General features: G+C 43.2%; 1 protein-coding gene across 1 annotated transcript in view; it reads right to left on the bottom strand.

The window, feature by feature from the left end:
* Positions 1–6,065, bottom strand: part of uroc1 (urocanate hydratase 1) — a gene marked incomplete at both ends in the record, with an annotated part of 111,168 nt that extends 105,103 nt beyond the window's left edge. Inside the window, 1 exon segment of the mRNA XM_084315475.1 lies at positions 5,940–6,065. Within this exon segment, the coding sequence (XP_084171601.1) occupies positions 5,940–6,065 (126 nt within the window).
* Between the last annotated feature and the right edge of the window lie 8,147 nt (positions 6,066–14,212).

The raw sequence follows: 14,212 nt of genomic DNA, 5'->3' as shown, positions 1-14,212 counted from the left end.
GCACCATAAAGGCTCCATTCACACTGCACCATAGAGAGGCTCCGTTCACACTGCATCATAGAGGCTCCGTTCACACTGCATCATAAAGAGGCTCCGTTCACACTGCATCATAGAGAGGCTCCGTTCACACTGCATCATAAAGAGGCTCCGTTCACACTGCATCATAAAGAGGCTCCGTTCACACTGCACCATAGAGAGGCTCCGTTCACACTGCACCATAGAGAGGCTCCGTTCACACTGCACCATAAAGAGGCTCCGTTCACACTGCATCATAGAGAGGCTCCGTTCACACTGCATCATAAAGAGGCTCCGTTCACACTGCATCATAAAGAGGCTCTGTTCACACTGCATCATAAAGAGGCTCCGTTCACACTGCATCATAAAGAGGCTCCGTTCACACTGCATCATAAAGAGGCTCCGTTCACACTGCATCATAGAGAGGCTCCGTTCACACTGCATCATGAAGAGGCTCCGTTCACACTGCATCATGAAGAGGCTCCATTCACACTGCACCATAGAGAAGCTCCGTTCACACTGCACCATAAAGGCTCCGTTCACACTGCACCATAGAGAGGCTCCGTTCACACTGCATCATAGAGAGGCTCCGTTCACACTGCATCATAAAGAGGCTCCGTTCACACTGCATCATAAAGAGGCTCCGTTCACACTGCATCATAAAGAGGCTCCGTTCACACTGCATCATAGAGAGGCTCCGTTCACACTGCACCATAGAGAGGCTCCGTTCACACTGCATCATAAAGAGGCTCCGTTCACACTGCATCATAGAGAGGCTCCGTTCACACTGCATCATAAAGAGGCTCCGTTCACACTGCATCATAAAGAGGCTCCGTTCACACTGCATCATAGAGAGGCTCCGTTCACACTGCATCATAGAAAGGCTCCGTTCACACTGCATCATAGAGAGGCTCCGTTCACACTGCATCATGAACAGGCTCCGTTCACACTGCATCATGAAGAGGCTCCGTTCACACTGCATCATGAAGAGGCTCCGTTCACACTGCATCATAGAGAGGCTCCGTTCACACTGCATCATAGAAAGGCTCCGTTCACACTGCATCATAGAGAGGCTCCGTTCACACTGCATCATGAACAGGCTCCGTTCACACTGCATCATGAAGAGGCTCCGTTCACACTGCATCATGAAGAGGCTCCGTTCACACTGCATCATGAAGAGGCTCCATTCACACTGCATCATGAAGAGGCTCCGTTCACACTGCATCATGAAGAGGCTGCGTTCACACTGCATCATGTAGAGGCTGCGTTCACACTGCATCATGTAGAGGCTCCGTTCACACTGCATCATAAAGGCTCCGTTCACAGTGTGAACAGGGCCTGCAGTGTAGGGATGGGTACCAAACCAAACCGAATTAAGGGTACCGACCGAATCACGTACTGTAAAAAAAATCTTTTTAAATTTAATTACATTTTTTTATGTCCGATGACGTCAACGTTTCGTTTACCGCTAAACTAAACCTATGAAGTCGCCGCACGTTCACATCATCATCACAACACACGCTTCCCTAGGATTTGACTTGATTCAACAACAACAAAGTAGTCGGGGCGATGGCAGGCCGAACACGGTCGCCAGTGTGGTTACACTTTACAAAGCTAGACGCAGACAACGCTCGCTGCAATATTATATATTATATACAGTATATATTAACTAATTGTTCTAAATAAATAATAATGATAATAAATAATTTGAAGATTGGATTTTCTTCTTTTTTTTTTTGCAACTGAGGTAGGTAGATTACATTTTTAGAGACTAAAGTACAGAAAAAAGGTACCGTTGGGTACCGGTACCGGTTCAAATATGAAAGGTACCCAACCCTACTGCAGTGTGAACGTTACATACCAAGTGCATCACGTTACTGTAATCGCATATCTTTTTCCTCTAACAAAGGAGGCTAATGTAACGCAATTCACGGTATAACGAGTTACCAAAAACGCCAACCCACACGTCGAGACCAAAAACAATTTTTTTTAACAAAGTGCAATACACCGAGCGGGGCTCTTCTGCCTAGAGGGCGCTGTTTGGCGGCATTATACAGAGTCTACCTTTAAATGACATTCACCAGTCCCACTCTACCACACGCGGTCGGGATCAGCCACTATTCCTCATCCAACTACACTGGCTCCCTGTGCACTACCGGATTGAGTTCAAAAACCTCTTACTCACCTTCAAAGCCCTCCACAATCTAGCCCCCACCTACATCACTGACCTCCTCCAGGATTACACCCCCCCCGCACCCTCCGCTCATCCTCTACTGGACTCTTATCCATCCCCAGCTCACGCCTCAGCACCATGGGTGCCCGAGCGTTCAGCTGCTCGGCTCCCAGACTCTGGAACTCCCTGCCCCCACACATCCGACAGTCAGACTCACTCTCACCATTCAGATCACAATTGAAAACCCATCTGTTCAAACTCGCATATTCACTATAACCTCCATCACTGCCCAATACCCCCTGCTGTTTGTGTGTCTGTTATTTTAACTTCACTGTTTTTTATACTTCTTGTTGTTTATCTTATTCTTTTCTTAACCTTGTCTTTTAACTGCCTTGCTTAATAATAATAATAGATTCGATTTGTTAAGACATTCATAAAACATCTATAAATCATTTGCAGATGCTATTGTGTGCCCTAATCTGAAGTGAAGCCTATTCATCATTAACAAATGTCTAATACAGTTAATTATTTGTTTACTTTTTCATCACATGTTACAAATATTGTAGACATCTTTTGGATACACCCTTCTTTGTGACATCAAATGTGATGTTATAGACATAAAACCTGTTGAAATTGTCTGAGGTAAAAATTAACACAATACTTACTTTACATGTATCAAATGCTGTGTAGAATAATGTTGAGGGATATCACTTCACATATAGTAGGCTATGTGTGGTCCACAACAAATATTAGGAGAATATCAGAAGTCTGAAGAACAAGGCCGTTGCTAGGGAGCAAAAAGTGTGGCCTTGCACCTTTGAGGGCGGACCTCGCATCCGATTATAATTGTATTGGCCTTTTGCTGAATGTATAGACATTTTATATTTATCTATATACGATAATGATTTATTATTACTACTATTTGATGAAAGATAATAAAATCAATTTGTTTTTGTATACTTAAAAAAATCATGCATTTTGCATTTCTCCCAGTCATTTTCGACCCACTCATGCATTGAAGGGTTAATGTAAAATGTAGAAGCTTTGTAACTACCACCATTGGATTCCTTGACCCTGAAAATGTAGGTTTAGTAGTTCAAATCAATGTTCTAGCTCATTTAGAAGCCGAGATATTACAAAACCTACATTTTACGGTGGCCATTTTGGAAATTCCAATATGGCCGCCTTATAGACATCTGGGCAAATGGAAACATGGATTTTCTGATTCCTTATACAATGCCCTTTCCAAAAATGTATAGTTTTGCTAATCCCCAAAAAAGTCCAACGAAAGTTTAAATCACTTTATAATGAACCTGACTAATATATCATGCACATGTATTTGATATGTTAACACTTTGGTTGCCTTGGGTTAAATTCATGATATACCATAGGTTGCCGGCTCTATTTGTCTATGGAGAAGTACCCCTTCTTTGCATGGCTATAACTTAAATTCTATTTCTACATTGCCATTATTAGGGCCCATTCAAAGTCCTATATGTATTGTTCATTGTGTAGCAACGTTAAACTTTTTCATTCACATATTCATAGTAAAGTATGGTCTAATGTATAAGTATGTTTTCATCTCTTTCTGCAGCTTTCTCCAGAACGTGATCTATAGCCCCAAATGCATTATATTGATGATGCAATACAGTTTTATGGCAATCAGCGCGATATAAAAAATTCCAACTAGACGTACTTCTAGAAGTTACTACACGTCATCTGATGTTGACCGGATGGGCTAGGGGGCGTTTATAATTCCGTGGGCAGCGTTATACCAATCATCTAATGTGGGTCAAATGTTGATAATAGCAGTTAGTATCGAAGACGGTAACGTTACACGCTAAAACTCACCCCAGTCTCCGCGCGCCGTTGGGCGATCATCGTAGAGTAGAAATCTTATCATTATGGGATGTAAATTTACCCGGTCCATCTCCAGCTTGTATAATGGTATATACGTCCAAATCATGTTGTTTATCGAGTTATTGGCAATCGATCACTGTGTAGCGTGACGAGCCAGAGTCCCGGGACCTATAGCGAGTGCCCGGAAGTAATACGGACGTCTAGCACAACCTCTATGGCACATCCTGTTAAGCGATTGCGCCGATCGGCCACCAGATGGCGCTCCTGAACCGCCAGAGTGCTCAGTGGGTCCTGCTGGTGGATCTCAGGCCAGCGGAGGGGACATATGAATCCGATCGCAGATTTTTGAAATATTGATATAAGGACGCTGTACAGCGTCCTCCGGCAACTTGAGCATGGCCGGCAATGACATCTAAAGACGTTTCATGGCAGCCAAAGTGTTAATACAATTGCATTTATCTTTAGTCCTAATTCTGTCACTGTTTGATGTCACAAAGAAGGCTGTATCCGAAAGCTGTCTACAACATTTGTAACATGTGATGAAAAAGGAAACAAATAATTAACTGTATTAGACATTTGTTAATGATGAATAGGTTTCACTTCAGATTGGCCCCCACAATAGCATCTGCAAATGATTTATAGATGTCTTATGAATGTCTCCAAAAATAAATGGAGATACAGTATAGTCGTTTTTTCATATCCATTTTTCAAAGCATCTACAAATGTGTTACTACACAAGTACACATTAAACAACATTATTTAATGATGAACAAATCAAGTACAATGTTGATAATGAGTTATAAATAATGTAGAACTAATCTGTAAATGTTATAAAAATATAGTTATAAATGATTTAATAATCATTTATGAATGTATATAAATGGTTTGTTCATGATTAGTTCATTATCTACAAATACCTTATAAATGTATTATAACAGGGTGTTATTATAAAGTGCTACCAAATAGGCAAGACTAAAACATAGAATAACATAGAGAAACATAGAATAAATAAAATTGATAAAAGAAATAGGTAAAAGAACATAAAATGTGTGGAGCTAAAAATTTGATAAAAAGTCAACAGAAGGCTCTACTAAAAAGGTGAGTTTTGCTTACTGGGCATACTCACTATAACTGCACCCTGTGTGCCACTGTTTTATATTTCATACGTTTACATTGTTTGTCTTGTTTTTAACTCCACTGACACTTTTGCAAAGATCATTGTTCTGTCTTTATGCCCTGTAAGGTGACCTTGGGTGTTTTGAAAGGTCGCCTCCAAATAAAATGTATTATTATTATTATTACTATAAGCATTTCTATTATTATTATTACAATTATATGCGTGTACAGTGTACTGCATGTCACACGTTAACCCTTTCACTACCGCACTACCAAACAGTTAACCCCCTCCAATGTAGTTTCTCCCCCCCCCACCTACCCAACCTCCTCCAATGTACAGTTTCTTCCCCCTCAAATGTATATACTCTCTTTTTAGACTTTGTACTCATAAACAGTACTGTATATTTGTAGATCTGGTATGTCATAAATGTATAGATGTAGCAGTACTGTCTATAGTCTATCTGTATGTCATATATGTCCTGATGAATTGAAAATGGGGGACCCTGATGTAAACAAGACGAAAGTCTTTCTCTGGTCTGCATCCCCTCAATCAATTAACCCTTTCACTGCGACAATACATACGGTTAACCCTTTCACTGTCACACGACAGCAGGTTAACCCTTTCACTACACTACAGAAGGTTAACCCTTTACTATCACACTACAGACGGTGTGGTAGTGAAGGGGTTTTAAGGTGAGGTTAATTTATAATAAATGAAGGCTTATTTGACCTAAATAATAGTATTTATATATATTTATAAAACACTGATATTCACCCGCTCCTCCTCTTGCGTTAGGTTGGGTGTCCTGGTGGGTGCGTGGGGCAGGCCGGGGTCTCTCCCCGGGTTGGGGGGTAAAGGGTCCAGAGGCAACCCGCTGCATATCTCCTTTAACGTGGACATCCTGCTCTCTCTCTCTCTCTCTCTCTCTGTGTGTGTGTGTGTGTGTGTGTGTGTGTGTGTGTGTGTGTGTGCCTCCACACAGAGCGAGAGCAGAAGATCACGGAGACGCCGTCCAAAGGCCTCAGTGTGTTGGACAACCCAGCTATGGGGGACGTTGGGTGGGTGGGGGGTTCCACACTCAACCAATCACGAGCCACAGGTGTGGAATGATTTTTTTTTGGGTAATTATTGATCGTGTGTGTGTGTGTGGCACACGCTTCAGTGGACAAACAAACACTGTCACGACCTCTGCACTCTTTGAAGTAGGAGTTAAACACAAACACAGTTTAGAACCTTTGGAACACCCTACCCAAAGCTGTAAAGGAATGTGAATCACTACCCACTTTCAAAAGCACTCTCAAAGAACACCTACGGGAGACTGCAATTCGAAACTGGCCCCTACAAATGTCCTAACCCAGTTGTACAGTAAATGACCAAGTATGGCTTTGTCAGTATTCCAATGTACAGTGTACAGTGTCCCCCACCCCCTACCCAACCTCCCCCCCACCTCCAATGTACAGCCCCCACCCACCCACCCAACCCCACCCACCCAACCTCCCCCAATGTACAGTTTCTACATCAAATGTATATACACTCTTTTTCTGGACACTTTTTGTATCACAAACAATACTGTATTTGCAAATCTGATATGTCATAAATGTATAGATGTAGCAGTACTGTCTATCTGTATGTCATGTATGTCATATATGTTATGATGAATTGAAAATGGGGGACCCTGATGTAAACAAGACGAAAGTCTTTCTCTGGTCTGCATCCCCTTAACAATTGTATGTATTGAGCTGTACTGTACTGTACCCATTCTGCAATCTGTTAATAAAGTTTTCAATCAATCAATCAATCAATGGACAGGTCGACCGTATTATATTATACATAATGGTATTTCGAAATAAAGCTGGAGACACTGGAATGGGAAACGCAGGTGAGTGAATATCAAATTGCAGATACATTTCATGTCCAGCAGACGGTCCATATCTCTGATTAATTGTATAAAATATGTATTATCATTATCAATAATGCTTTCTGTTGTAAGTGTTTTCCCAAATAATTCACATTACTATTTACAAATAATATCACTATGTATTGAATAAAAAATGAGCTCAAAACACTGAAGGCTTTTTGCTCGACCTTTAAACTTCACAGAAAATTGCATATATGTAAAATATTCTTAACATTATCCTTTAATGACCATAAGAGAATCATGACCAGAAAACAAATATAGCAATTATACAATTATTTAGTTGTTAAATATCTCATTTAATTAATGTGTCTGAGAAATCGTCACCCATTGAATAAACCCCTCCTCCCAAAAAAATGGTTAGTCCCATGATCATGTGACGTACATTGTGTGATCTCATTTCCTCAGAAGAGCAGATGTTCAATAAATATATTGATTGTAATGTATAATACGTATAACCGATAGGGCATACAGACCCTCATCGGCACCTTTTGTTTATTTATTTTTCTAATATCTTTATATTCTTTCTTTATATCTTTATACATAATATCTTTATATTATATCTTTATATATTTCTCATATTGTTATATTCAGTTCATTCTATTGTTTACCGTTTATTTTTCTCATATTTTGATATTAAGATCAAATTGTATTGCCTTTATTTGTCTTTCTACTATTACCCTGCCAATACCTCCCCTCCCCCTGCCCATACCTCCCCTCCCCCCTGCCCATACCTCCCCTCCCCCCTGCCCATACCTGTACCTCCCCCTGCCCATACCTCCCCTCCCCCCTGCCCATACCTGTACCTCCCCCTGCCCATACCTCCCCTCCCCCCTGCCCATACCTGTACCTCCCCCTGCCCATACCTCCCCTCCCCCCTGCCCATACCTGTACCTCCCCCTGCCCATACCTCCCCTCCCCCCTGCCCATACCTGTACCTCCCCCCTGCCCATACTTGTACCTCCCCCTGCCCATACCTGTACCTCCCCTCCCCCTGCCCATACCTCCCCTCCCCCCTGCCCATACCTGTACCTCCCCCCTGCCCATACCTGTACCTCCCCCTGCCCATACCTGTACCTCCCCTCCCCCTGCCCATACCTGTACCTCCCCCTGCCCATGCCTCCCCTCCCCCCTGCCCATACCTGTACCTCCCCCCTGCCCATACCTGTACCTCCCCCTGCCCATACCTCCCCTCCCCCCTGCCCATACCTGTACCTCCCCTCCCCCTGCCCATACCTCCCCTCCCCCCTGCCCATACCTGTACCTCCCCCTGCCCATACCTGTACCTCCCCTCCCCCCTGCCCATACCTGTACCTCCCCCTGCCCATACCCAGTGTTGGGAAAGTTCACTTTCTACATGAACTAGTTCAGTTCACAGTTCACAATTTTTAAAATGAACTAGTTCAGTTCATAGTTCATAATTAAAAATTTTGAACTAAAGTTCATGGTTTCAAAAATGAACTAATTTAGTTCTTTTTAGTTCTTTTTTGATATATATATTTTTTTTTATATAGATTTTTCACGTACAGTTACTTACATTACAAAAACACACATTGGGACAATGGAGGGGGGGGGTCCTCCAGTTCATCTCTATGCCATCATCCACACCATAAGCAAGCAAAAACAAAACAAAAAGAAAAACAAGCAAAAAAGGAAAAGCAAACCAAGACAGGCACTGTACAGTATTGCACTTGCCTCGAGCCCATTCACATGTAGACATATATTTATTTTTTCCTATCCTAGGTCTGTCCATACAATGGGGCACTGGGCCTTTAGAAGGATCCGAGAAATTTCAGCAGGAAAATAGTCTAATAGTGGGGCCCACACCTCCTGAAAGGAAGCGTCGTTGCCTCTATGCATTTGCACAGTGTCTTTCATGGGGTAGGAGCACACCGAAGATCTCTCTATACCACATTTGTAAAAATGGAGGCTTATCCTTAATCCAGTTTATCAGAATGCATTTCCGGGCCGAAAGTAGAAGTTTATCAAATAGTTTGAATTGTAAAGGGTGTCACCCCTCCTTGTTAGTTCTTTTTTCAATAGGTTGCTGCAAACTATTATTTGTAAAAAATATTGAACCACACAGACAGCAATCAGAATACTGGCATTTCCATAACGCTTTGCCACCGCGCATTCAGTCCACACTGCAGCTTTCATCTCTACAGTATATTTTCAAAAACATGAGGAACAACTTTGCTTGAATTGTCTTTATTATGAAAACTAAAACAGGCCTGATGAATTGAAAATGGGGGACCCTGGTGTAAACAAGACGAAAGTCTTTCTCTGGTCTGCATCCCCTTAACAATTGTGTGTATTGAGCTGTACTGTATTGTACCCATTCTGCAATCTGTTAATAAAGTTTTCAATCAATCAATCAAAACGTTTGCATATTCTCAATGTTGCTGTCGACGTCGTCGCGTCGATGTGGGGACTTGCTTCTTCAAACCGGGTGGACAAAGTTTACAGACAAACGTTAGATTGTTTCCGTCTGAGTCAGTACTGACTTTAACGTTAAACTATTTTAAATCCCCAAGCGCCGACATCTAGAGGTAGAGTTCTCTGAGCGAGTGCTGCTCTCGACCTGCTGCTGCGCAGCTCTCAGCTTCTGCTCGCAGACGCAGATTCAGCTGTTGTTGTGATGAGTCTGATGACGTGAATGAATGAATGAATGAAAACTTTATTTAACAGATTGCAGAATGGGTACAATACAGTACGGCTCAATACATACAATTGTTAAGGGGATGCAGACCTGAGAAAGACGTTTGTCTTGTTTCCATCAGGGTCCCCCATTTTCAATTCATATAGACATATATGACATACATGACATACAGATAGTCAGTACTGCTACATCTATACATTTATGACATACCAGATTTGCAAATACAGTACTGTTTGTGATACAGAAGGAGTCAAGAAAAGGGAGTATATACATTTGACGTAGAAACTGTACATTGGAGGTTGGGTGGGGGGGTACATTGGGATATTGACAACCATACTGGGTAATTTACATTGGAGGTGGTTGGGGGGGGGGGGGGGGGGGCGGGGGGCACACTGTATAAACAAGTAACACTGTACATTGAGGGGGGGGGGGGGAGGAGACACTGTACAAACAAACACAATTGTACATTGAACTATTGACAAAACCATACTAGGTAAATGACTGTACATTGGAGGGGGTTGGAATGATTGGGTTAGGATATTTACAGGGGCCAGTGTTGAATTGCAGTCTCCCGTAGGTGTCCCTTGAGAGAGGTTTTGAAAGTGGGTAGTGATCCACATTCCTTTACAGCTTTGGGTAGGGCGTTCCACATTGATGTGGCATAATTGCGAAACGTGTTTAGTCCCTTATTTGAGCCGAATCTGGGTTTGACATGATTTGTGGAGCTCCCTCTGGTGTTGTGATCGTGGTATTCACTGACCTTTGGGAAGTATTTTGACATGTACATGGGTACCTTGGTCGTGTAGTGTATCTTGTAGACCAGGCCCATTGCAAGTTGTTGTACTCTGTCGTCTACTCTAAGCCATCCTAGGTTGTCGAAGTGGGCAGGGGTGAGGTGGGTTCTAGGAGTAAGGTCAAGCAGTAGTCTGACCAGTTTGTTTTGAGATGTTTGTAATTTTGTTTTTAGCGCCTTTGAGGTGCTTTGGTACCATGAGGTGCAAGCATAGTCGTAGTACCCCTGAATGAGTGCTCCTGCCAGAGTCTTCAGGGTGTTCTTGTTTACCAGAGAGGAGATCCGGTACAAGAATCGAGTTCGTTGGTTGACTTTTTTTATTACATTGGATGCCATTTTGTCACAGGAGAGATTAGCCTCTAGGATGGACCCCAGGTAGGTAATTTCATCTTTCCTTGTGACAATATTGTCACCCACTGTAACTGAGAAGCCGTCGGTCTTGCTGAGTTTGTTATTTGAACCGAAGAGAATGGACTCTGTTTTGCCCATGTGTAATGATAGTTTGTTATCAGCGAGCCATATGCAGATTCTGCCTAGTTCCGAGCTGAGGGTTTTTTCAACCTGTAACTTGTTCTTGTCAGAGACCAGCAGGGCTGAGTCGTCCGCAAACAGGAACAAGTTGCAGTCACAAGCTGACGACATGTCATTTGCATAAATTAGGAACAGTAGCGGTCCTAGTATGCTTCCTTGTGGAACACCACAGCTCACTGTGAGGGGGGGGGATAGGGTACCGTTTACCTCCACCATCTGTTCCCTCCCCTCAAGGTAGGATTGCATCCAGCTCACTGATAGACTATCAAAACCAATTGCTTTTAGCTTGTCAATCAGAATGGAGTGATTGACCGTGTCAAAGGCCTTTTGTAGGTCCAGCATGACCATGCCGCAGTATTTGCCTGCGTCCACCTCTTGTTTGATGTGGTCATTCAAATAGAGAAGGCATGTGTCAGTGGAGTGGGATGTTCTGAAGCCAGATTGGAATTCGTAGATTAGATTTTTTTCCGCTAGGTACTTTTCGACCTGTTCGTAGACTATTTTTTCCATGACTTTCGAGATGGAGGTGAGAATAGAAACAGGGCGGTAGTTGCCTGGGTCTAATTTGCTGCCCTTTTTGTGCAGAGGGGTCACCCTCGCAATTTTGAAGTCCTTGGGGACGTGTCCCTGTTTTATGGAGAGGTTTATTATGTGTGTGATGATTGGTGTGATGGCGGCTGCTGAGTCTCTGAGGAATTTGGAGGGGATGTTGTCATGGCCAGTGGCCTTGTTAGGTTGGAGGGCGCTCAGTTTATTGAGTACCTCATCTGTTGTTACCATTTCCAGCTTGAAGTCGTCCTTGCGGACCCCTAGGTTTTTGTAGAAAGCTACTATGTGTTCTACCCCATAAAGCCCTGAGTGGGAGGGTAGTTTGTTTACCAGTGTTGTGGCTATGTTTGTGAAGAAAATGTTTAAGTAATTGGCTACATCCAGCTTGTCTGTGATGAGCGTGTTGTCAGTTTTTATGTTTATGTTTGAGAATCTGGTTTTAAGTTTTTTACTGCATCCTAGTTGATTATTGAGTAATTTCCAAAGTTCACGTGGTTTGTTTTTGTTTTCCTCAGTTTTGTCATTGATGAAATTCTTTTTTGCAGTTTTGATCATGGAGTTTACGTCGTTTCTTAGTCTGTTTCTTTCTAGTTTGAGTTCAGTCACGTGGGCTTGGAGTTCACTGCTCGTGCTTTTAGTAAGCTTTGACTGACTTTTACGAAACTCAGAGCATTTTTTGTCTCTGGTTTTCATAGCGGCCAGTATTTCGGAGTGCATCCACGGCTCAGCGCGATTTTTTACCCTGGTGGTTCTTAGGGGGGCCATGTCGTTTAGTATTGCTGAGAATTTGGTTTTGAAACCAAGCCATGTTTCGTCAACCAGTGTACCATTGAGTTCATCTGACCAGTCCAGACTCTCCAGTTCAAGGTTGAAGGCCTCGCTAGAGTAGGTTTTGAGGTCTCTAGATGTGACTGTTTTGTGGCAGCCAGCCTTTTGTTTTAGTTTTTTTCGGGTACAGAATATCATATAATGATCACTTAACCCAGGGCAGGGGGCAGGGGGTGTACAGGCGCGTTGCCAGATCGGTTGGTATTCCACATAATTTTAAAGCCTGTTTACGGTGTGTTTTCACTGGGTTTTCGGCTGAAATACATATGAAATCTGGCACATATTTGAACGCCGTTATAACAGAGTGCTGAGAATGAACGCACTTTTGAACTCCGTTACACAGCGCTGAGAATGAACGCGTTCTCAATTACGTTCATTTAGCGGATAATCAGTACGTTCAGTTCACGTTCGCCCCAAAATACGAACGCGTTCATGAATGAATGAATGAATGAATGAATGAAAACTTTATTTAACAGATTGCAGAATGGGTACAATACAGTACGGCTCAATACATACAATTGTTAAGGGGATGCAGACCTGAGAAAGACGTTTGTCTTGTTTCCATCAGGGTCCCCCATTTTCAATTCATATCGTTCATTGAACGCGTTCAGGTACATCACTGCCCATACCTGTACCTCCCCTCCCCATACCTCCCCTCCCCCCTGCCCATACCTGTACCTCCCCTCCCCTTGCCCATACCTGTACCTCCCCCTGCCCATACCTCCCCTCCCCCCTGCCCATACCTGTACCTCCCCCTGCCCATACCTCCCCTCCCCCCTGCCCATACCTGTACCTCCCCCTGCCCATACCTGTACCTCCCCCCTGCCCATACCTGTACCTCCCCCTGCCCATACCTGTACCTCCCCCCTGCCCATACCTGTACCTCCCCCTGCCCATACCTGTACCTCCCCCTGCCCATACCTGTACCTCCCCCTGCCCATACCTGTACCTCCCCCCTGCCCATACCTGTACCTCCCCCTGCCCATACCTGTACCTCCCCCTGCCCATACCTGTACCTCCCCCTGCCCATACCTGTACCTCCCCCCTGCCCATACCTGTCTTTTTTTTATCTTTATCTTTATTACGGATCCCCATTAGTCATCACCGCAGCAACAACTAGTCTTCCTGGGGTCCACACACAACAAAAACAGTACATACATACATAACATTATAGTAGCATACATTTAAAAATATATTCCAATATTCCTACATATAAAAATATAAAAATATTTCCAAATAGCATTACAGTACACAAACAGAGTATCAGATCACAGAAAATACAATAAAAGGGATTAAACTCTCAGACAGTCATATCTTTACAGTGTAAACTACAGTATCTGTGTTTTTCTTTAATGTAAACTAATTTCTTTTTCTCTCAATGCTCTTTTCAAATTATTTTTAAAACTTATCTTACTGGTTATCTGAGTAAGATGTACTGGCAGTTTATTCCAATATGACATGGCTCTATATAACACAGTTTTCTTTGCTGCATTGGTTTTTGGTAGTAGCAGTGTGAACGTTTCCCTACAGGCATGCCTAGTATTATACTTATGTCGATCATGTGTACATGTTAGCTGTGAATACAAACAGATAGGTTCTCTTGAGATATATATATTCCTCCCTGCCCATACCTGTACCTCCCCCTGCCCATACCTGTACCTCCCCCTGCCCATACCTGTACCTCCCCCTGCCCATACCTCCCCTCCCCCTGCCCATACCTCCCCTCCCCCTGCCCATACCTGTACCTCCCCCTGCCCATACCTCCCCTCCCC

The sequence above is a fragment of the Notolepis coatsorum genome (assembly GCF_963971535.1).
Source record: "Notolepis coatsorum genome assembly, chromosome: 6".
Lineage (NCBI taxonomy): Eukaryota > Metazoa > Chordata > Actinopteri > Aulopiformes > Paralepididae > Notolepis > Notolepis coatsorum.
The sequence above is the reverse complement of the archived record's forward strand: the minus strand, read 5'-3'. Positions and strand labels throughout refer to the sequence as shown.